Here is a 26,705-nt window from a genome sequence, read left to right on the forward strand (position 1 = left end):
AGGTCGCGTTTATTCAATGACACATACATACAATTTATGCAGCCTGCACAATGTGTTCAGTTTGAAACAACAATACATTATAAGTAGTTTATCAGTATGTAAGAGGTGTGTCTGTATAAAGATAAAGGTTGAACATGTGTGTTTGAGTAAATATCAGTTAGCCTATCATTCATAAGTGTTTATTAGCCATTTGATATTTACATAAGAATTATAAGACTTTGAAACTAGACCTGCCACATGTTCCACCTGCCAATAGTTTATCACCCGTATAAGCATAAACTTTATGGTAAAACCTTTTAGTAGCAGTCCTGTTTGTTATGATCAGGATCAAAGTATTTAAAAGAATTTATGTGCCCTCTTTAAATTAAACCTAAAAATCTCCATGCAATACTATAGTGATTGATACTATTCTGAAGTGACAAATATCTTCCATATCAGCTGGGAAGTTTTATGCTTAAAATAGTGCTCAGATATTAATCCTCAATAATATGGTTTTCTTTGAACAATGCAAACAATAACACCATGAAACTGCAAAAATATATTTGTAGCGTTGCTATAGAAATGTTTCACTACAGCATCAAAACACACTGGTACCAGCTGAAATAAGTGCTACAACCACAACTTGTGTTGCCAATTGAATCACCAGTGCTCTTTCTCAAGTTTTTAAGTTTAATGTTTAAATCAGGTTACAATGACAATAGTATAGTTTTTTTACTGCTTTCTTGACAATTTGCTAGGTTTAATTAGAGTTTCACACAGAAACAGCAATGTGATAATAACGAAGGTCAAGTATATAGACTAATTACTAATCGCTACAGATACCTTTTATCTAATGAAGGTATACATGTATTTGGGTAGTAACTTTATTAGAAGTTTTACATTAGTTGTTTTCATCTCTTATATTACATATAATTATTATACATTGTCACAAATTTACTATATTAGGTCAGTAATAATAGTATGGCGTTCTACACATTAAGGAACAATGATAACTAAAAAAACAGGTTTTAGCATGATACATTGACTAAACTCAATTGTCATTATAAAAAAGCCAAACTATTAGACATGTCTATTCAATGAGACATTCCAACAATTCACTTTACTAATAAAAGTTATGCAATATGTACAATATACTCATTGTGGATCAACAATACAGTATAAGTAGTTTATCAGCATCTAAGAGGTGTGTCTGTATAGAGATAAAGGTTGAACACGTGTATTTGAGTAAATTTCAATTAGCTTATCATTTTAGAGTGTGTACTAGCTATTTAAATATTTACATAAAAGTTATGAGACTTTGAAATGCAACCTGCCACATGTTCCACCTTCAAATGGTTCACCAGCCATATAACCATAAACTTCATGGTAGAACGTTTTTTGTAGCAGAGCTGTTTATTATGATCAGGATATAGATGTTTAAAATAATGTATGTACCAACTTAAAATTAAACTAAAAAAACTCAATCAATCATATAAAAATTAATACTATATTGAAAAGTGACAAACATATTTTATGATGACTCGGAAGATTCATGGTTGTAATAATGCTCAGATATTGATTCTTAATAATATGTTTTTTTTGATAAATACAAACACTTGTTTTGATTAGAGCTCATCAGAAAAAAATGTTCATGAAATATCTAGTAGTAATTGGGGTGCCCTGGACACAACCTTTCTGTGTCACACTTATTTTGCAAAGCTAGTTCATTAAATAGATTGACTGATTTCCACTTTATGAGCAGGATTTAATTTTACTAACTGCTGGTTAGCCGTTAAACATTTACAAAAAATTATAACACTTTATCATGTGACCAGCCATATTTTATTATACTATACAGTTTAAACCGTTATTTTCCTATACAATATATTTATTAAAAAATGTTGTCTACAGTGGTAAAGAAACATTTTCTAATTATCTAATTCAAACACTCCAATGTAAAAACTATCAACATGTTAAATAGCTATTTTACATATTAAAAATGAGTAATAGTATAGTATGCTAACTATAGAAGCAATAGTTACTTACAGAATATTTAGCTTATTTATTGTATTTATTGGTTATGATCTGCAATAAAATGCAATGTTACATTTACTATAGTGTACGTGCTGTATGGAGTTCTTACTTTTGATACATTAAATACATAGATACAGACTTTTGTACCATAAATATTGAACTTAAAGTTTTATAAATGTTGTTTACTAAACACAAACTCAAAGCTATGTTTCACCATGAGCTATATTAAACTTCAACTTTGCCATAAGTTAAACTCTTATCACGTACTTGTTTTCTATTTTGTTTTTACTCCATCTAATAACGAATAATGCTGAAATGAAAAGGTTTTATACGACAGAAGTCTTACATTTGTTGTATTCATCTCTTATAACACATATATTATATATAGTCATATAATTATTATATTAAGTCTATAATATTAAAATGACATTTTACGCATCAAGGAACTTGGATAAATAGATAAATAAAATTTGTATAGTGTGAGACATTGACTAAACTCAAATGTCATCATAAAAAAGTCAAACTATTTGTCATGTTTATTCAATGAGAAATACAACCAATTATAGTAAATAATATAATTTGGCAGTGTGTACAATAGCTTTAGCTAAAGTCAACATTATAAGTAGTTTACCAGCCTCTAAGAGGTGTGTCTATATTGAGATAAAGGCTGAAAATGTATGCTTGAGTAAATTTCAATTAATTTATCAATTTAAAGTGTTTATCAGCCATTTGATATTTACATAATAATTATAAAACTTTGAGGCGTGACCTGCCACATGTTCCACCTGCCAACGGTTTATCATCCGTATAAGCATAAACTTCATTGTGGAATATTTTTGTATCAGGGCAGGTTATTTTGATCAGGATTAAAATGTTTAAAAGAGTTTATGTACCAACTTCAAGTTAACAAAATTAAAACACTTCATGCACTTCTGTAATGATTAATAATTTTTGTGAAAAACGGCAAGTATTTTCCATAATAACTTAGATGATTCAGGATTAAAATAATGCTCAGATATTTATTCTCAATAATATGGTTGTTTTTGAAAAATGAAAACACTTGTTTTGATTAGATTTCATCAAAAATCATTTCCCTAAAGTATTTAGTATTTTTAGGGCCCCATGGAGATAACCTTTCTGTGTCACACTTACTTTGCAAAGATAGTTCATTAAGTAAATTAGCTTATTTCAACTTTCTGAACAGGATATGATCTTGCTAGCTGCTCGTCAGCCATTTTACATTTACAAAAAATGATAAGACCTCATCATCGAGTGACACACTAAAAAAGTGACAAGACTTTTTCACTTGACCTTCCATATTTTCAATCACTTCATATGCATAAATTTCATAGTAAAGCCTCGTCTTTGCTCTTTATAAATTGAAAAGATTTGGAGATTTGTCTAGATTGAAATCAGTTTATTTTTCTCACATAGTCATTACATTCAATTATTGTTTTGTCATGAAATATTCTCACGTAAATTTAAAGGCCAACAAAAGGCACAGTATAAAGCTTCCCGTAGCACTAGTTTATGACAAACACTTCGGGTTTTTTTGAAAAGCATGTATCAAATATAGCGCTCGCTAATGTACAGTTTTGTTTCAGTTTGGTCTAATCATCTAGTCGTAACCTGATTATGTGACACATACTTCCTGCCAAACAGTGTGAATAATTTCTGCAGCATTTTTCGAATATCACAGCTGACCAACAAGCTTGTCCTGTTTATTAGAAAATGATATGAACTCTTTCGAGCTAAGGTTGAAAAATTAAACAATTTTTTAAGGTAGGTTTTGAGATATCAGTGCTCAAAGTAAAGCATTACAATGATGATGAAATAGACGCGTAAGAAAAATAGTCATGGTCACAATAGACACGGTCTTACGATGGGGACGATTACCTGTTTGTTTTTGAGCTTTTAAAAAATTTGTAATCATATTTCCACATATTTGGCACTTACAACACAACAGAGTAAGACATGGTGAATATTTTAGTACCAAATAACTGTAATGTGAATTTTGTTGCAAGTCAACCTTTAACCATGGCATAATTTTGAGTCAGTCTATGGCAAGCAATTATGTATATTAAATAATGCAGGCAATTTTACACAATGATTTTATGTTTATTAAGAAGGTTTAGAAATGTGGGTTTTTTCTTTGAATTACAGTAGTCCTGCTAATCTCACTTAAACATAGCCTTGGTTTATAAATAAATACTGAACTTTAAAGGCAAAGGTAATAAAGATAAGTTGGTACTTAGTCTAAGAAAAAGTGGGCAAGGCCTAACAAGTAGAAAATATAAAAACAGTGATCAGTACTGAGTCTTTAATTCTACACCAAGCGTCACACAATGACTTTCATATTGAGATTGGTCTTACTTCTGTTTTCTTTAATTTTAATTTCAGACCAACATGTCATTGGACAGAATGCTAAAAGTCAAGAACTGCTTCATTTACAACAAAAAATCAATGCGGCTCGTCAGCTATTGCAAAATGTGACCAACCATCTTTCGTTTAAGCAAACTCAAGCAGCAGAGGAAGCAACTTCAATACCATCAGCAAGTCAACATCCTTTGACCAAACAGCTTACAACTGAACAATCTGTGACTAGTGAGGTGCCAACACCAAAAGGTAAATCATGACATTGTATGATTTCACGTCAAACAAAATACAATCAAACCTGAGTAGACACGATCTCTCAATTGGAAAACAATTAATGCATTGTACAAATTTGTACAACTAGCTGTGCCACCATGTGTTGCCCGTGTAATAGAAGAGTCTTTGGACAGAAAATTGATTTGTATTTAACATATAACAACATTTGCCATTTTAACTATCAAGCTACATATCATGAGAAAAGTGTTTTGTATTATAAACGATGAGAAGAAGTGAGAGTTGTTCGCTATTAGCCGGTTTAATAAGGTGAGCGAACAGCTTCTCATGACGTTAAGCTATGACCCGTGTCATACGCAAAGCAGTTAGGTATTTGCTCTCATATAGTGACTTATATTGGCAAGGTAGCAACTCGATTTCTGTAGTCTAGTGGGCAAGGTGTCAGACTGGTAAACAACAGAGTCCGAGATTGAATCTACTTTGACACGCAATATTTTTTAAAAGGTTTTAAGATCTATAGACGGAACATCGACATACTTTGAGAAATATATATATATATAGGACGTAAATCTAAATAATCTAAAAATCATCTACTGAAATAGAATGTTGCATTTTTGCAATGCAAAAAATTTAAAAAAAGTGTCTTATTTATTTACTGTATATGTTTGAGATAAACAGATAACACAATTGAGTAATCGATTACAAAATTTATCAAGTTGAGGGTTTTATTTGCATTTGAGCATTTAATAAATGAGTCACATTTCGGGGTCATGTAGACTTGGTAGGCTTTTGACTCTATGGTAGACTTTTCAGTTCTCTTTATAATTTTGGTATTTACATCAAAAATAATTGTTAATTAACTAAGCCTACAAATATATGATATCATCAAAGAAATGCTAAAAAATTTGGAAAAGCCCACCCAAAGTTTTTATCTAGTGTTTACGTAACATTAAATCTTAAAGTTTTTGGTGAAAATAGTTATATGGCTTGATTGTAATTAAGCCGAAAAACCAGCCTATTAGTTTTGTTTTGCAATTCAGATTGCCAAGAGCTGTATGACCAAGGAAACAGACTTTCTGGAGTTTATCAAATCAACCCTAATATGGCTAGTGAACACTTTCCTGTCTGGTGCGAATTTATTGATGGCCATGGCTGGACCGTATTGCAGAAAAGATTCAATGGATATGTTGACTTTTTGAGAAATTGGACAGATTACCAAACCGGATTTGGTGATATAGATGGAGAATATTGGTTGGGTAAGTTGTTAGAGCAATCTAGATCAAAGCTTACAATGCCTTTCAATTTACACCAAAAGCTCTGTTAGGCAGGGTAACTATGGCTATATATTTTATAATCCTACATAATAACATTTCATCATTGTTGTATTGGTTTAAATATTTTTAATTGTGAATTATTTTTAATTATATGTTATAGCATTTCTGTGGAAACTTTTGTGATGAATATCAGACAAAATTGGTTTATTGAATCTCATTTTGCGAGAAAAAAATGTCTGAACTGGTGTACAAAAATGCTCATAAACTTGTTTAAATCAGCGGCCACGATACAGCACCTGTGTCTAAACTATATATAAATTGTCAGAAATATAAACAAAGTGTATATTAAAAATTTATTACGTTGCAACTATATGAAAGCTAAATATTTTCGGTAATTTTCAATTGCCTAATTGTTACTTTATTTACTTGCTAAGCCAGTCACAACCAGTTGAAGATGTTTTAGCATTGCTTTATAATTTAGATATTTATTATATTACCAACTATCTAAAATTTCTTGTATACAACAATGTATCAGTGACGCTGTCATTAGATTGCCGACTTGTTTAAATTCCAAATGAGCTTATAATTGATAACAGAGGGGTTCAATTATAGCAAAAACTTCCCCTCTTGTTTTGTAATATATTTTTAAATTATTCGTGAATAATTTTTTTGCAGGTTTAGAAAAAATTCATGCCTTGACCAGGACAAACACAAAACTTTCCATTATTCTCAAAGCTGCTAACGGAGCTACAGAGTCAGGAATCTGGCAGAGTTTTTATATAAATGACTCATCAGATGGTTACAGGCTAAAAGTAAGTATGCCACTGTTCTAGGTAATATAATTTGTGTAGAGTTTCAGCAGCGACTTTAAGCAAGATGAATGTTACAGAAGAACATGGAACTAGCCGATGCATATCTTAATAATCAGACATCTTCAAACTCATTGCCTCATTATTTCTCATATGAGTGCATTATTTCATTCTGCTAGAAGCTGCACTAACATATTGGCTTCAAAAGTTATTCATGAAAGTAGTTATTGCATTAAAGTCTTCTCTTGTAGGTTTCATATTACACTCATTTATTGCTACCACTGAACAAATGTTTTTGGAAGGTTATTTACAAGTATGACTGCTGCTATAAAAAGGTTGATAGGTTTGTAAGTAAGGAACCTCTGTAAAGCTAAACGTTAAATGTTGGGCCAATTGTGATTTGCGCAGAATTTCCTTGCTATTTGGAGTTAATAATGCATAATATCAAAAACACTTCTATTATAAACTCAAAAACTTTAGCTGATTTTATGATTTTTATAATAAGTTTAGACACAAAATATAAAAAGTAGATTAAAGCATTTGGTAACTTGTTATCTGCTAGACATACAAAAATTATAAAGCATCTAAAATCATTTTAATAATCTAAATACTACACATATTGTATATCTTGAATGTGTTGGTCAACTAAAACCGGTTTGAGTTTATCTTTAAAACTTGAAGGAGACTTACCTGTATTCCCTGGGGTGGCTGGGCAGCTGAGCCGCCCCAACTTTTTAGTGATTTTTGGCGCCCGATTACTCTAAGAACTGCAGTCTAAGATTCACTTGAAATTTATAGCTATTAATTACTAGCGCTCTAGTGCTACTAGCGATGAAGTGAAGAGGCTGACTAATCTAGTGTTGGTTTTGCCTGCCACTACTGCAATGAGTGAGAGATCCTTTTCTGCATTGAAGCGAATCAAAACATTGATGAAAAGCCCTATGGAGCAGGCTCGTCTAAATAATCTTTTAATATTACAAATGTACAAAGATGTTGAAATAGATACAAAATCAGTTGTACAAGATTTCTGCCATGGATACATTGACAGAACAAGAGCTATTGTGATAAATAAGTAATAGCTTTTGTTCTGTCAACGTCCCTTACAGAAATCTGTAGTGGCATGACTCGTATATTGTTCGTTGAACGAAGAAAAAGTTTTGCCTACCATGAGCAATACACAATTTATTTATGTACATTTTGAGGCTTACAATCGATCGCATTTACGCATACTTTGAGGGTTGTTGATGCTTAAAAGGTCCAGAGCTTTGAGGCAGTGCCCCGAACCCCGTTGGTGGCTTACACCGCGTTCCAAACTTCTAACGGCCCCAAGTGTTCATAACTAGTTGCCAAAAATTTGCACTGCCAACTTACAACCAGGGAATACAGGCATGGAAAGAGAAGCAAAAACTTTCAATGTGTCATTTAATTTATTTCCGGAAAAAACTTGCATTTTTCTTTATAAACAGGTAAATAATAATGTTAACCTAAAAGAGTTCGTTGGGTTGTCTCTATAACTTAATAGAGAAACAGAGAGTTGTAATACATTAATTGTATTGTTTATAATTATACAACCTATGCATCTCTTCACTAACAGATTAGTAATGATGGCTATCATGGAAGTTTAGGTGCCTTTTGTCTAGACTACCATAATGGGATGAAGTTCAGCACTCCTGATCGTGATCATGACAATAATGTAGACAACTGCGCTCAAGAATATAAAGGTCGGTTAGTTTTAGCTAGTCTTGTCACTTCTTCGTAGACTTTTTTTTTACTGTCAAGTGGAATTTGGTAATTGCTCCAAAGAAATATATTTCCATAGTTCGCCAACAACTTTTTTGCTTATTTTTAGAAAAAACTTAATAAAAAGTTTGTACTTAAACTCCACGGAAATGTATTGAAGAAACAGTTAGCCGATGCTCAACTCTATTCTATTGAAGGCTGTACATGGATAAATCTGTTCTACTAAACTATTCTTCTGTGTTCAAGATTAGTTTATCATCTCAAAAATCAAATATTGGTCAATCAGCTAAAGCCCAGAAGCTGACTAACAAAGTTTTTGCTGTATAAAAACTGCTGAACAAAGCTTTGAGCCAGAATAATCTTTGCAGCATTAATTTTTCAGCACAGATCTACTCCTGACAGCATTTGTGGTCTCTTCAGCAAGCTTTCTTTGACATATCACTATCAATCATATCACTACTAGCTAGACTCACAAATATTTGACATTTGTGTATTCTTTGTTTAGCCATGAATCTTTATCATGTGCAAACTTTTGCAAATTTCTGCAACTTTTCAACAAAGTCAATAGAAACCGATGTTGACTTTTCTCCTTTTCAGTTTTAGGTGTACAATTCTTTATGTGTATTTAGAGTATGACCTTAGACAGTAAAAATACAGTAATAATTTTTTGAGTATCATAGATGATACTGAAATGTCGGCATAGACCAGAAGTTTAATTCTGTAAAAAGGAACTTGGAGGTAAACATATCGAATATTTATCTTACTCCAATAATAAACTTCATTTTGAACCATTTTAAGCTATACATGTATCATATTTCAGAGTATTTCATTGTGACTGAATTGTAGGTGGCTGGTGGTACAATTCCTGCCTTTTTGTAATACTGAATAGAGTCTATGATGATAATGGCTTTGGAGGGATAATGTGGAGTTGCAACCCGAACCAGTTCACTGAATCTGTGATGAGAGTTACTAGAGATTAGATGGCGTGCTGACATTCTGTATAGTACAGCAGAAACCCTTCCTTTGAATAACCAATACTTTAAGTAATGAAATTATAGCCGCTGCCGAGAGCAGCTTTTGTCTAGAGACAAAAGGACTTTGCTAAATATATTACAAAAAGCATGAGAGACACAGTTCTAAATTTCAAATAAATACATGTAGAAGATGGTAATACTAAAGTATTTGTTGCTGAAGAAATGATAATTACGATTTCAATGATTACTGCAAAAGACTGAGACAAAACTGCTTTGGTTCCCTATGTAGTCACTTCTTTGGTCATTGATTACTCGATTGATTGTGCAATTAGCTATTATAACAAATAACTCTTTTAAAAGCAAATAATCAACTTTTGTGGCTATGTGATCAATTACTAGGACTGATGCCATTTCTTATTTTGTTGTTCATATTAAAATTATGTCTTTCTGCATGTTTTATCGCTAGCTATAGCATTTTTAGTAGTTGTAGAGTTTTTTCATTAACTTTAATAAAACATTTTAAAATAAAAATTTTAAAAATTTAATGTGATAATTTGCCATAAGTAATAATAAGTGATCAATAAATTGCTGACAGTAGGAATGAGACAGAGACTGTTTTTATTCTCATACATTTAGCTAAAATGTTCACAACTGCTACATATTGAGTTTAACAAACATCCACAAACATGCATATTTATAAAATCAGACTGAATGACACAAGTATACTTAAAAGTTTAATTAGTAAGCACACAAAGTCATACAAATACAGTATTATACTAAAATTAAAATATAATAATTCTGGATCGTCACAAAACATTTGCAGACGGTTTATAATTTCAACTATCCAATTTTTGCAATGATTAAGTCAGATGGAAATGAGCTCGTTTTTCAATTGATTTATTATTACATTACATAATTTTTAGAGATGCCCCTATTCTAATTTCACCAGCCGATTCATATGCCGATTTGGTATACTGATTCTTATTAAAAAATAATCCGATTCAGATACCGATTCAGATATTTTGTGTTGCATAGATAATAGTTAATTTTCTTATTCTTATTCTTATACATAAATATATATACATATATACACAAACATATATATACATACATATCTGCATATATAAAATACATGTACATACTAGTTGTACTACCCGGTTTTGCCCGGCTAATAAAAAGGTCTTTGACAGAAAATTTATTTGTATTTTACACATAAAAACATTTTCCATTCTAACTTTCAACCTGCATACCATGAGAAAAGTGTTGTGTGTAGTTTAAATAAATTAGGAAAAAACAAAAACAACTGTATAGGTTTTCCAAATTTATCAAACCACTGTAACTTCCAAACTTCATAACTTGAAAGAAGTGTTTCATTTGAATAAATTAGCTAGGAAAATAAAAATGTAAAGGTGTTTAAATTTAAATGAAAGATAATTAGCAATCGCAAAATATAGTCTGTTTTACTATGGTTAGTATAAAAAATTATTTGGTTTGTAATTATATAATTTTAGTTTGTTTCAGTTTTGGCCTGCAAAAACTGATATTCCAATTGTTGCATGCCGGTTTTGGCATGCGAAAATTTCACAGGCTATTATGGATGTAATTAGCATGGTATAGAAACTCCTTGTAATTATCTAATGCAAACACCTCTTTGGGAAAAATCCTCAAAGTCATCATCATTGAAAAATAGTAACAAAACAATATGCTTACCTTAGTAACTTTATAGGTACCTACATTGACTTAAGAGCATTTTGAGGTAATGAGTGTTTGAGAGTTTTACCATTGAGACGGACGTGTAACATAAATGCTGAAACTAACTCAAATGAATTTAACTCACTAAACACATACTTCAAGGAAGTTTTGGTATTTATTTTAGTAAACTTTAACTTTTAACTAAAATTTTATCATTTGTTTGTTTGCAAATCTGTTTTACTACAACGGATAACACTGAACTCGCGATGGTGAGCAACGTATATTATTTAATACCATATGTCATCTGTACACAAATCGATGAAATTATTGTCGATATCGCAAGGCAGAAAGATTTTGCTCAAAATTAATGAAAAAGCATTGTGTTTACTAGAGTTATGCAAAAAAATGTTTTACAAAAAGGGCATCGTAATGTGTGGGCACGATGCTAAGTTAATACATCATTTAGCGTGTGATTACGCTGTACAGTATATGATACCGAAATTGATCAATACGCATTGTATAGCTCAGTGATAAAGCGCCTGGAGTTCAAGAGACAAATCAAATTATTAATCCTTGACAACATAACCGACAATATTTTGGATCTTTATAGTATTTAAAGTGTTGTGCGGAATTTCTGTATAAAATAAGCTTGAATTCACAAAGCAAATTACAAGTTTTGTTTGAGAATTTCCAACTTTAAAAAAACTATTTTTTATTTTAGGCATTCGAACTATTAAGTGTTATTATGGCTTTTGAAAGTACCTCCTTGAACAAGAAGTTACTCATGTTGATGACATTATAGCCATTTCAGTTTTAGATTTTATTGATCACACAGATAATTAAAGTAGCAACACTGACTCTGATGGTGGTGAAAGTGATAGTTTTGTAAGAATAAAGAACATTGTAGATGACCGTTGTAGCTTTGTAGCGATTGTAGCTTCACATTGCTTTAGCAATGCGCAGAGTGTAAATACACAAAACTTTTAATAGGGCTGTTTATTAACCTGTTGGCCAAATAAAATATGTAACAAAAAAGTTCTAGATAGAGTTTGAGGTTGAAAAAAAACTGTATAAATGTACATATTATGAAGCAAAATAGACAATTTTTGGTAAAATAGGTGGCAGTGGGCCGAAAGCTAAATATTTACATGGATGGCATTTAAAAGGTTAAATTATTACCTGATGAATGCAGAACTATGTATGTTGTGTGTGACACTATTTGCAGTACTCATAACCTTTTGTTATTTGAGCAGTCTTGGTGACACATTGACTTTTGTTAAAGTCTTTGAAAACAGCTTAGCAGTTTCATGGCAAGAAGGCAAATCACACTGGTAATGGGGTTTTCCCCGACTAACTATGAGCTGCACTGATGGGGCTTCAATAGCTGAAAGTCTACTGGCTGTAGCATTGACAGTGTGAATTGACTTCTCACCATATAACCACTAAGTTGTCTCATATAATTTAAGAAACGTCAAAGTGTGACACAAGACAGCTTAAATAGCAAAATGTTATTCACATTGCACTGAGGCCAATAGTGTCACATTCCACACAAAGCAATCAATATTTTACAGTAAACTTCTAGCTTTTTTATTATTTGTTAAAAAATGGAGTATTTAAAAGAAAATAGGTTGCTGAAGCTACACTCATCACAGCAAACCGCTTTGTGCATTGGCTGACACGCACTCTAAGAGGCAGTCTGAATATAAGTCTGAATATTATCAAGTGACTATACTAATCTAGTGTGAAAGCGTTAATTTTTCCATAAACGTTTTGCGGGAACTCTTAGAAGGAATCCATAACAAAGGGTCTAATCTGCAACATTTGAAATAGGTTCATTTATTTTAATTCTATTGTTAGTATAAAACTTGTGATTGGCGTCAAATGCGCCATTTTTGTGTTGTATAATCCATTGCACATTGAATTGGATTTTTATACGGATAAGTTGAAAATTTGAGTCTGTTCATATTCTAATAAACATGTAATGGACATTTTTCTGTAATTTTTAACCCACAATTTCACAAACAAAGTCAAGACATCTACTTAAACCTTTTAGTTGTACTTCCAAAACTTAATTGTCAGGTTTCCATGCAATTAGAGAGTAAGTATTACATAGAGATTTGTTGATGCTTACTCATGTTTGCTTTAAAAATTGAATGCAAACTAATCATATGCCTTAATACAACTGTCATAGTCGATGATTTTGTCGTTGATGATCATCTTGGACAAAGACATTTTATCTACAATTAATAATCTGTGTTATGTTAAACGTGTTTGCAATATTATAGTTTCTTCTTCTCCAATATTCAAATAACCCCAAAATTATGGTCACATCTGGCATATTTCTTTAACTACGCTACTACAGCTATAAAGTAGTTTAGACAATTTGATAGTTTGAACATCGGGTATGTTTTTCAGCACTTTATCTCGAGCCTAAAATTATTGACTAAATTTTAGCTACTAGCAAACATGTTTCTGCATTGAGTTGCTAGCCTGAGTATCACCCCAACATCAACTCCGTTTTACATACAAACCAATATGTTCTAAAAGTAATGTATACTTTAAAGCAACTAAATTGCTGGTTTATGCGAATCAACTAACTCTTTCACTGCCATCCATGTATAAGTTTAGCTATTGGCCTACTGCAAGCCATTTTACCAAAAAATTGCCGATTTTGCTTAATGATATGTATACAAATTATTTCTTTCATCGTCAAACTCTATCGAGAAAATTTTGGTTGTGCATTTTAGTTTGCTAACCTGTTAAAAAATGGTGCTAAGCAAAAATTGTTGTGTAGCTATACTTTGTTCATTGCTAAAGCTATGTGAAGTTATGTGACGCTATGATTGTTACAAAGCTAAAACGATCCTCCCTAATGTTCCTTACTCTTACAAAATTATTACTTTCACCACCATCAGAGTCAGTGATGCTACTTTAATCGTCTGTGTAATCACAAAAATCTAAATCTGAATTGGCTATAATGTCAACAACATAACTAATTATTTTCTTTCTAACTAAGGAGGTACTTACAAAAGCTATAATAACACTAAGTAGCTAGAACGTCTGAAAGAAAAAATGTACGTTTTACGTTGGAAACTCACAAACAAAAATTTTAACCTGCTTTGTTATTGTAGGCTAATTTTATAGATGAACTGTCAGAATACGTCATCAATACTATAAAAGTCCTATAGATCATTGTATATGTGGTTAACAGATAATAAAATTAAGTTACTACGCAGTTGCTAAGAAATTCGCATAAATGCGCATTTGGCAGTGAAAGGGTTAATGTTAAAGCTTTTGAATGATAACAATCATGAATATACTTTGTCATGACTTTCACTAATAGTTTTCATGTAGTTTTGAATTCTGGTTTGAGCTCTTCGACATGGAATTCAAATCTGGTTTCTCCACAAATAAATGGCTGCATCTTTTGTTCACACGATCAAAACTCAAAGTTTTACTAGCGCTTTTTCTGTCTTACGAGTCCTATTACCTTCTGTTTCCTTTGCTTGGTTAATACAGTTAAAGATCAAAAAAACCAAACTGCCTTTATAACATGCTAATTAGTATGTAATTTTTTATTGGCTGTACCATTGCAGCTGGTGCTTTACTAAGGTTTGTTTCATCAGGTCATTATTAGCTTTTTGTATATGCATTTGGCTCTAGTATTTCAGTAATTAATTCAAAAGATATCTTCCAAAGTTAGTGAAGGTAGTTCCATCAGAGCAAAACATTTCTTATTTAAAGTCTTAACCACTCTTGACTCAACAATTGCATACACTTGTTGAGCATTGTCCGAAAGCTCTTTAGAGTTTTTAAGTTATGTTTGACTAATTCAATCATGAGAAAGCATGATTGAACAATATTAAGATTATTTGATTTTTTTGAGATATTTTGATAGTAGTCCCTACTTTTTTTATTTTACACGGATTCGGAGAGCAATAGCAAAGTTTGCAATAACAGTTTTACTACACTTTTATTATTTATTGCACCATATACTTTATAGTTAGTTTATATCAATTTTAAACTGTTCAACCTGTTTAAAAAAGAGGTTTGAATAATAATTTTTCTCACATAATTTAGAAAAAAAAGGTATCGATCTTGATCTCAACGGTGTAAAATTTACACTATTTGATTAGTCATGAAAAAATGTCAAAATTAACTTCTTGATGATTGCTAAAAAGAATACTTAGCAAATTTTTTATTGATGTTGACAGTTAAGCCAGCAAAAACTGATGCTGGGCCAACAATACCTAGTATTAGCAATATTGTATAAAAGTTGTCTTTTCTTAATTGAATGGCACTTATGCAGTTCGAAGCTCAGCGCAAGCATCAAACACAAATGTTCTGTGAATAACCCATGAATTGGCATCTATCCAAGATATTGAATACCATAAATGCTTACATTAATCAAATCATGTGTTTTTATTGTCATTTTAAAGGTTAAAAACAAAAGCTAGTGTTTATATGCATTTTTGCTTCCTCTACCTACAATACTGCAGTTTTTATATTTAGTCAAAATCAATGCTTAGACCATATCTCATACCGAATCATCGACATTCACCAAAACTGCTAATGAATCTGCTTAGTCAAAAAGCTAGGCATGTTTTACAGCTTAAATCAGTTATTAATAAAAACCTATTCACACCACAGTAATGGTCAGTACCGTTTAACAAATTCCCATGATTGAGTCCTGGTTTCGGGCAAGCGAGTTGGCTAAAAAATGTATTTAGTTTGCGTTTTAAATCTAACTTATTTTACCAGTAAAGTTGAAACAACAGAGAAAGATGACTAGTTATTATCGCTAGTTTAGAAATTTTTTATACATTGAAGGCCTGAACCCTTTCGCTGCCGTAAACACATTTATGCTTTTTCTAAGGTCGACTGCCATAGACACATTTTTGCGACTTTCCCAGCAGTTGCGTGGTAACTTAATTTTATTATTTGTTGACAACCTAACCCACGGTCTTTAAGACTGTTATGAAATTGACAGTGTTGTTCGAAAATTTCTCTATAAAATTACCCTAAAATAACGAAGCAATTTAAAATTTTTGTTTGAGATTTTTTAATTTAAAAACGAACATTTTTTGTGTGAGTTCATAAATTACCACGCGCAAGTCAAAAAACAGGTTGTTAGTTATGTTGATGACATTATAGCCAATTCAGATTCAGATTTTTGTGATTACATGGATAATTAAATTAGCAGCACTGTCTATAATAGAGGTGAAAGTAATTGTTTTGTAAAAGTAAGGAACATTGTGGAGGATCGTTTTAACGTCGCATTGATGGTAGCTTCACATAGCTCAATCGTCGCACAAAATATAGATCCGTTAAATTTTTGCATGGCAATGTTGGTTAAAATGTTGGCAAAGTAAATTATGTAACAAAAATGTTCTAGATTGAAATTGAAAAAATACTGTTCACATATCATGAAGCAATATCAGCAATTTTTTGTAAAATGGCTGGCACTGGGCTGATAGTCAAATTTGTACATGGTTGGCAGTGAAAGGGTAAATCAGATATGTCATAATTGTTCTCATTGAAAATGGTTTCATTTCAGCAAAATACTAAGTTCATACGTGTAAGGAATCGAAGTCTCCCTTTTTTCTTTTTTCCCACGATATCTGTCACATTATGTCATAGTTTACTTTGTTAGTGAATTTGTGAGGGGGTGCTGTCCTCACGCTTATGGGTTTGGCGTGAAACAAGACGTTCACTCTAAGCATTAAGCGAGATATTATATTTGAGTCAGATACAGTATGTACATAACCATCACTTGTAAAATAACTGCTGATATAAAGCTAAAAACCGTTCTTATATACAAAAACTGTGACAGCATGATTGACATCAAAGTATAAACATTGCCAAACACAACTTGGTATATGTGGCGCACAACTTTAGACAAAATATACATTGTATGTTTTAGACACCGATGGCACGACCAAAGTTCACCGCAGAATATATCATTAAGTATGATGAAATGTATCAAGAATAAATATTGAAGGCAGAGACAGGATGAGATATTTGGCTTTAGACATTGTTCATAGTAATTAGTGTCAGCAATGACTGTCAGCATAAATAAAACAGTAAACATTGCATAGTTTGTGTAAATGAGTGTAGTTCTTGGAATGTTACCGTGATGGTATTATAATGAGATAATGATTGTCCTATACAGCTGACATATTTAGGTCAACTTCGGCGGTCTTCTTCTTTGAGATATTATGATATCTTACACCTTCCCTCTTTGAAAAGGTTATTTCTTACGAGTCACTGAAAAGATGACTGTACGGAAGTAGCGCTGCTTTGAAGTGGATGTTGGGAAGGAAAACGTGAAGCGTACGTTCTGTCTCATATAATGTCCTTCTCGTTTATGTGATGTTTTGGTGCCTGGGTTTTTAATGAATCTCACAAAATTTTTGTGCGTCTATATGCCAAGTTGTCGATGACACGTCACTTGTGGTGCTCTTATATGATGACTTTGAACTCTGGAAAAAGATATCACATAATGCGCAGTAATCTTAGTAAATATATAAATAAACAGACAAATATATAGCTACTAACTAGATGAAACCTTACTTTACTGTTCAGGTTTCCAATTCTTTCTAGCACAATAATAAAAAATAAGAAGTATTTCTGTTTAGATATAACAAACTCCTCTCTCTATAATTTTTGTTTTGTTCAATAAAGCAAAGAAAAATATTATATACAAATCAAAAGTATAGGCTCAAATTACTGTTGTCGAAGTGCCAAAATGAAGTTAGACAATAGTTAGCTTGGCAAGGGGTACAAATATTGTCAGGTTTGTATGTATCCGTGAGTACGTTTGTCAGGGTCAAAGGCAGATGGAGTTAAGGTATCACCATCACTATGCTCAACTGAGTAGTAAGTCGGTGGTTAAAAGTATTCAGTTAGTAAGGGTTTGCTCTTCATGAGCTGCTGTAAGAGTGTCACAAACAAGTATGTTAGTCGGTACAGGTAGGACAAGTAGGAAGTCGGCTCTTCTTGAGCTATTGTAGGTGTGTTTGCATTTATTTTTGACAATGGTAATAAATCCAATTTACCAGTTGAGTAGTCTAAGCGAAGCAGCGTGTCTATGTGTCTCAAATAGTCTTTTGCTAGTATCCAAGTGTAGTGGCATTTGGTACAAATTAGTAGTAGTTCCAAAATTCGAGGTTCAACAGTTTGCTTCTTTTCATGATTTTTGGAATATTTCTCAATCAGCGATTCATAGGCAGTTGCGTCACGTAGTACGCATGGCAACAATGACGGCAACAGAAACCTGGCAATTGTATGACCCGTTTTGCAAATTATTGGTGCTTGTGCACTGACAAATGCTACGACACACAATATGCCAATTAAACGAATCAGGGCTTTCTAATGGAGACTTTTCGATTAGCTTGGTAGCATGAATGAATTCTGATGACTGTTTAATTGGGGAATTCCCTTGCTTAGAGCATAAGGGTTGCTCAGCGCACATTGGCATAGCAGTGCACCTTTCTGTTTCAATATGCACATGTTTGTCAGCTTTTTCAAAGCATTGAAAAGCATTGAACGCTAATGTCTCCTCAAACTCTATATTGCTCTCTAGAATTAAAGCTACAGGGAGTGGCTCGGCTGCCTCAAGCGACTTGCTTATAGGGGCTTCAACAACAGCTTTTGCTGTAACCTCAATTTCAACCTCAACACTAAGCGCTTTGTTATGGGTCATTACAACCGCGGCTGTCTCATCAGTACTATTAGTCTTTTCAATTATGTCACTAAAATTAGCAAACTCAGGTAAAAGTTTGTCTTTGGCATCCGCAAAACCAGTAATTTCGTATTGAGATTCTATCTCATTCACACTGTCTTCAATCAAAAAATTTGCAGAAGATGCAAAGATGGTACAATTATCAATGAGTTCTGCTTTATTTTCAGCAAAAACATTTTGCTTGCTGGCAGCAACGGACGGTATTGGCTGGTTGTGTTGGCTATATGCAAGCATTTGACCGAACCACCATGGCGGTGGCATCCACGGATATCCAGGCATTTGTGGCTGTAGCCTCGGAGGCTCCCATGATTGAGGTGAGTAGCTATTGCATTGGAATGCGCCTGCTTGTGGGTTTCCGCTCTGAAATTTTCTCTCATTTTGAAAGCTCCTATTTGCATTGAAATTCTTTTTTGTATTTGACCCTCGGATAGGGCCGTGAAAAGACAAATGGTTTTCGTCTCCACATTCGAAGCATTGTCTCTTTGTCTCCCTACGTTTCTCAAAGCGGTTGTTCTGAGGAGGAAATCTGTTTGACCTTCTATAGCTATCAGAACTCGAACTGTAGTTGAGAGCAACATCAACTTCATTACTCGTGAGCCCGGTTTCTACGCTAGTGGCAGCTTGCAAAAGCTCGGGCAAAGATTTTCCTGCCAAAGCTAACACACTTTCCCGAATTTTTGGCTTAAGGCCTTTTCTAAAGTGAAGTAATACGAATGAACTTTCCTCCGATTCTTCACCCTGGCTCACAATTTTTCTGAATCTTTCGTAATACTGTTTCACGGTTTCACTCTCACCCTGTTTAATTGCCAAAATTTCCATCGCCACCTACTCGGCCCCCGGGAAGCGCTTAGCTTGTTTTTCAATAATCGTTTTAAAGTGACATAACTAACACGTTTGCCTTTTTCTTTTAAAATCTCTCTGCAGTACTTTGCGGCCAAATCTTTTAGATAAACTGGCAAAATAACGATGTATTCCGTTTCAGGGACATCATTTAGCACACAACACGTTTCAAATTTCTCGATAAACGTTTCGAAATCTTCGTCTATCGACTTGCCTGTGAAGGACAAGCCAAATTTTACCCAGTCTTTTCTATTACTGGCATGCATAGTATAATGGCTGTACTTACCCCTACTTTCCTTGATCCTATGGAGGGGAGAGCTTGTGCTGGCTGGCTCCCTCCTGTCATCATTATTGTCCCGGAACCTACGGAGAGGAGAGCTTGTTAAGGCTGGCTCTCTCCTGTCCATATTGTCAATTTTTACCGCTAAGGATTCTAGCATATCCTCCAAGCATCTGGTCCGCTCATCTAACTGGCGTTCTACGCGGTCTGTCAGCATTCTGTATGTCTCATCCACATACAGGCGGGCATCTTCGTGTCTTTCTTCCATCCTCCTCTCTAGTGCCTCGATGGCATCTATCTCTTCATCTCCTACCTCACTCAGCTTGAACATGGTCTCTGTGTCATTCTCTTGCCTCTCCTCAGCTCTTTGCTGGTTACGATCCGCCATCTCTTTAATTCTGTCTTTCTCGACAACTAGCGCTCTCTCTTCCAACTCTTTCCGCAACTTCTGACACCAGAATGTGAGGGGGTGCTGTCCTCACACTTATGGGTTCGGTGTGAAACAAGACGTTCACTCTAAGCATTAAGCGAGATATTATATTTGAGTCAGATACAGTGTGTACATAACAATCACTTGTAAAATAACTGCTGATATAAAGCTAAAAACCGTTCTTATATACAAAAACTGTGACAGCATGATTGACATCAAAATATAAACATTGCCAAACACAACTTGGTATATGTGGCGCACAATTTTAGACAAAATATACATTGTATGTTTTAGACACCGATGGCACGACCAAAGTTCACCGCAGAATATATCATTAAGTATGATGAAATGTATCAAGAATAAATATTGAAGGCAGAGACAGGATGAGATATTTGGCTTTAGACATTGTTCATAGTAATTAGTGTCAGCAATGACTGTCAGTATAAATAAAACAGTAAACATTGCATAGTTTGTGTAAATGAGTGTAGTTCTTGGAATGTTACCGTGAAGGTATTATAATGAGATAATGATTGTCCTATAGAGCTGACATATTTAGGTCAACTTCGGCGGTCTTCTTCTTTGAGATATTATGATATCTTACAAATTCATTACTGTCATGTTTATATCATCATTTCCTTGGAAATTTAGGCAGGTGAATTTTACTGCTTATGCCAGCATTGGACTATAGCTATTATTATAGTTTGTGAGTTTTTTTAAAGTGTGATTAATAAAAGTACACTTTCAATAACTTCAAAAAGTTGAAAGTTACATTGAATCATTTGAATAGTAAAAATTCTAAATAAAAATAATTTTATAGCCCGGTTGCTCTTACTAAATTTCTTAAGGTGTCTTCTCTGACTGGGTGTAGAATTATGTTTAAGCCTGTGGAAGATTTGAACTAGTAATGACAATCAAATCTACTTACACTGGTTTGAGCCTAATGGTGATCTAAGATCAGGTGGAATTTAAATCTGAAACAAGAGTAACAACCAACAACAGTATTTTTCAACGTATTACAATTTATTTTAATTTAAGCGAGTCATCCACATTGACAGTTTTATTTCAAATTCTTACTAAGAAATTATAACTTCTAATTTTTAAACTTTATAGAAATATAATTTTTTGCATAAATAACTTTAAAAGAATTAAATTTTACAAAGTTTTGTAAAAACTCTTTGCTTGTGCAATCAACAAAATTTTATTTCAAGGAAGGGGTTGAATGTGACATCGAAAAGTTTATTGCAAATAAAATTTTTGACAGGCGATTGGATAACCTAATGTGACGCAGAAATGATGTGAACATAAAGACTAAGAGAACGCCTTGGTTGTTTGTTAGCATCGCCTCTTTTGATGAAACAATATTCCTATCACTAAAAAAATCATAGCGCATCTGATTAGAGTCTGCATTTCCTGCAAAATCTGTAAATTTGCTTTAATGGCAAACCACTGTTTTCTACTGGCAGAACTTTACTGGTTAAGTATGTTACCTATTTATGCAGTGACAAAAACTTATTTCAACAAGGTATATGCTTAACGCATAAACTCAATAAAAAGAGAATTTTAATAAGTAGTACATAACGTTACCTAGCGTGAAGGGTTTAAATCAAATTTTTTTCAAGTCACTACATGAGCTTGATTGAAAACTGTGTTTCACGCAACTCAGATGCAGCTCCGCTAACAAAATTTAACCTTACACACTAACTGTACTTTGGTTACTGTTGCAGATTAAAAGGCTGTAAGAACTGCATAAAACCCTGCAAAAGAAGTCCTACAGTTTGTAAATAAAACTAATGAACTACTCTAATTAAAAGCTCAAAAACAAACAAAAAATCGCAGCCACAAGAGACCGACGTAGTTTGGATTCGTTTTCCAAAACGGCTAAAATGTGATGTAGTTGTGCGATATGGTTTCAGTTTACACTTTCATACATTCTTATTCATTGAAATATTTTCACAAATATACTTCACCCTTGCAATAAAAACCTTGTCTGTTGTTCTTACACATCTATTTCATCGGCATTGCAATGCTGCAACTTTTAGCAGTGATATCTCAAAACCTACCATGAAAATATGTTTAATTTTATAATCTTACATTAGCTTGAACAATTTCATATCATCCTCTGATAAACATGATGAGCCTTTTAGTCCCCTGTGATGGTCGAAAAATGCTGTAGAAATTGTTCGCGCCATATGGCAGGAATTGTAAGTCACATGATCAGATAATGTTAGTTTCATTTCAAGTTTGATCTATCGCAAATAGCAGACATGCTTTCTCGTATCAAACTTGTTAATTTCAATTCGTCACAATGTCTAACGCGCCACATCGTGTTTGTGCAGCTGCCAAGCTAAAAAGCACCTTTTTTCTTGGCCAAGAGCAGAGAAAAGACCAGACCTTCACCGGGCGTGGAGCAACTGGGTGAAGCTGGATGTGATAAACTTTATTTATTCGCCTGCTTACTCTTAGGCCTACCTTTGTTTTTGCCATTTTACAGACGACATGTTTTGTAACCTATTTGCATACTCCACATGTCACCAAAGCACGCGAGTAATTTATTTTATGAACTACTTGTATTAGTAGTAGTAACTCGGGTTATTTTCTAGTATTCTCCTAATAATACTGTATTAATCTATATTTAGTATTACAATATTAATGTCATTTAATTGTAATATGATATTATTAGTATTTTATCTTTTTAATTAGGTGTATTATTTTTATTATAATAACAAAACTAATTCATACTGCATATCTATCTGTAAAACGTAATATATTAATCTATAATTGATAAAATAATGTTATAAGTTTTTCGATTAATTTCGCCAAATGTCTTAATCCCACTCACTTATAGATATGTTATATCAAATAGTTGTTGTCATCTTCTGGTATCATCGTTAATAGCATATTAATATTCTAAGATGATTATTATTAGTATTAGATGATGAAGAGTTTGTGCCAACCACTGAAGACTGGAAAGAGTTTGAGCGCTATGTTGGCCAGTGCCAAACGCTCTTCAATTACATGTGAGATAGAGCTGAACTTAACCAAACTTGACAAAATATAAAAAATATCCATAGAGTTATTACTTACATTTTTATGTTTACAATATCATAGATTCTGATAAGGTTTGTTAAAATCTGTGACAAAATTGCATGGCTATATATTTATTCATTTCTGATCAAGCAAATATGATATAATAACAGGAAATGATATTGTACAAATCTTATTGCAAGTCAACTATCGTGTTTTGATTTCAGACCCGAATCTTCCTTCAAAGAGGAGAAAATAATAGTAAGTGTGACAGCACGCCAGCGACTATTTCACTGTCACGCCTGCGCCCTCTCCTGCTCATTCGCGATGGTGCGAGACGGCGGATGGGTAGAGTTCAAGGTTACATGTGCCCCGTGTCACCAATAGTACACTTGGGAAACAACTGCCAAGGTGAACAGAGCTCCCGTCATCAACCCCCTGCTGGCAGCTTCATCACTCTTTTTTGGCGGATGCCTTACGCAGAACCTCCGTTTTATGTCGCTCCTAAACATCGCGATACAAAGCCACAGCGTTTGCCTCTACCAACAAAGAGAATACTTACATGGTGTGAGTGTTAATATTTACCCATAAACTTGGAAAATGTGAGTAAAAGCTTGGCACACTAATTTGAATAACGACATTTAGAAACAATTTTTTTCTTGAAATGAAAATATGTCATCCTTCAAGCGAAATGTATTATAATTTAAAATTCTGATTCTTCATCAAAATATAGCACAAAAAGGAGGAAGAGAATTCTACATTCTTAGACTAATAATAATGATACAAATTAATTTTGTATAATGAAGTCTTACAATATTTTACAGTGTATTGCTGAGCAGTACACCCTGCATAACGAGGGATTGATGGCAGGAATCGATTGGGAGCTTGATTTGGCAAGTGACGGTAGATGCGATAGTTCAGGGCATTGCGCACTATACGGGGCCTACACTATGATGGATCAGAACTGCGGTTTAAAAGTCAGCAGCTATCTTGTCATAGTAAAACTTTGTCAGTTTTTACTTCACAGCCTGACAAAAACTCAAATTTTTTAGTAGTTATCAATACATAAACATGAAGTTGCTGATCTAGCTAAATAATTCATTCAAATAATGTGAAAGTGATTGTTGGTCGTAACTTTCTTTACTTTGCAGTCAACGGAGACCACCGGCTCTAACGCCATAGAGCTGGAAGGCTTCAAGCGATGCCAGTCCGATCTAATTTCCCATGGCCTGAGAGTGAGGTCGAATACAACGGATGTTGTTACAAAGTTTGTGTGCATACCGCAAGGTTGTGCATACACCAAGCAGGCAGGTAGAGGACGTCGCTCATCGCGACGAATTTGCGGCATAAGCCAAAACACAAGATTGCGGTATGCACACAACCGTTTTCGAGCATTTGATGATGGCTCTCTGAATGGGAATAGATTATCTACTAAAACAATTATTGAAAAACAATAATTGCTGATCATCAAAATAATCTCGATCTTTATATAATAAAATCATAAAACTAATACACTCTCTACTGTAGTAAGTGTACAAGCCAAATATAGCTGTTCTCCTTGTGTTCCAAAAGTTCAGAATATGTGTGTTCAACCGATGCATGAAATGTGTAACACAAAAATTGTAGATAATGCTTGACACATTAGCATAGCTTTGGTGTTGTTGGCATTAAAGGAAAACCCAACTCACTATGATATCGCAGGTAATTATTCCACCCCAACTCAAGGGTGCAGACGCCACAAGTTCTTCTACACCAGGATGCATACACAGGCATTCACGCTCCCCACGGTCATAGAGACGATGCGCAGACTTGGCATCATGGCAGCACAAACCTTCAGGAAGAGATGGCATGTCTTGACCGCGCTTGCAGACACACCACTCTGTAGCCGGTGGTATTAGCTCCTGAAGAAATGAACAGATTTGTCTATGCAACCATAGCTAATACATCAGGTCGATGTTATCTAACAGTATTTCAGTGCAGCACTAGATTTAAATATTAAAATTGTTAATGTTGTCATTCGAGGAAAATCTGTAATTATTTTTTGGCAATATGAAGCGATAATTATCATCATTAAAATCAAATATATATAAAAATATTTGTTCTATCCCTCTCTAGCTAAAACTATATTACTACTAGCTAGGTTGGCACATAAGAGCTGGCTAGTGGCAGTGCTTACTTGCTGAGAGGTTTGATTCTGTTAAGGATCTTCTTCAGATAAAGCGTCAGGCTCGAAACGCCAGGGTCTTAACTCTTCAGACTTTGACATTTTTTTATGGCCGCAACTCAGACAGGTACGCGTATGTTGAATTGTCAGACAAAATGGCCAAGCTGAAACTGTAAAGTAGCGAGCATCTATATTTGATACGGGGTCTTAGGTAAAATCCGCAGTGTTTGTAATAAACTATTGCTACGATAAGTTTTATATTGAGCTTTTTATTGGCTTTTCAATTCACGCGAGAACATCACGTGACAAGACAATAACCAATATGCGTAGATACGTCATCAAAGTCAAGAGATTCCAATCTAAGGCGGGTTTTCGTTTTTGAGCTTTTAGGAGCTTGTAATCACATTTCCACATATTTGGCACCTACAACACAACATAGTAAGACATGGCGAATATTTTTACACCAAATAACTGTAATGTGAATTTTGTTGCAAGTCAACCTTTAAAGTAAAAAACCTGCTGCATTAACAAGGTAATCAATTTTATATGAATAAATTAACTGAAAGTGAAGTGTATAAATTAAACGAGTGGTCAATATAAGCACATTCATTGGTATATCATTTTCTCTATACAATATTTCCTTTGACTGTTTAGGTCAGCTTTCAGTTCTGCTCATCACCAAAAGTAAAAGCAACCGGAGATGAATCGTGGAGTTATTCTTGTTTTATGTAAGAATATATGTGTATTTATTAGTGATCTAGTAGCCAAAGGCAGTTGAGATATCTAACATAGCAAGTATCACACCATCTCAATATATGTGTATTTATTAGTGAGCTAGTAGCCAAAGACAGTTGAGATATCTAACATAGCAAGTATCACACCATCTCAATATATGTGTATTTATTAGTGAGCTAGTAGCCAAAAGCAGTTGAGATATCTAACATAGCAAGTATCACACCATCTCAATATATGTGTATTTATTAGTGAGCTAGTAGCCAAAGCCAGTTGAGATATCTAACATAGCAAGTTTTACGTCATCTCAATATGTATTATTTTGTGCCAGCAAAATTTTCAAGTAAGGTTCAACTGTACTAAACATCATGAGTAAACTAGA

At 33.5% G+C, this 26,705-nt stretch overlaps 1 protein-coding gene across 1 annotated transcript; it reads left to right on the forward strand.

The window, feature by feature from the left end:
* Positions 1 to 5,722: 5,722 nt before the first annotated feature.
* On the forward strand, positions 5,723 to 9,423 carry LOC137397160 (angiopoietin-related protein 2-like). Its single transcript, XM_068083451.1, has 4 exons — positions 5,723 to 5,876; positions 6,570 to 6,706; positions 8,298 to 8,424; positions 9,290 to 9,423. The coding sequence occupies exons 1-4, from the start codon at positions 5,723 to 5,725 to the stop codon at positions 9,421 to 9,423; spliced, it is 552 nt and encodes a 183-aa protein (XP_067939552.1).
* The last annotated feature ends 17,282 nt before the right edge of the window (positions 9,424 to 26,705 follow it).

Source organism: Watersipora subatra, chromosome 5 (assembly GCF_963576615.1).
Source record: "Watersipora subatra chromosome 5, tzWatSuba1.1, whole genome shotgun sequence".
In the NCBI taxonomy this organism is placed as follows: domain Eukaryota; kingdom Metazoa; phylum Bryozoa; class Gymnolaemata; order Cheilostomatida; family Watersiporidae; genus Watersipora; species Watersipora subatra.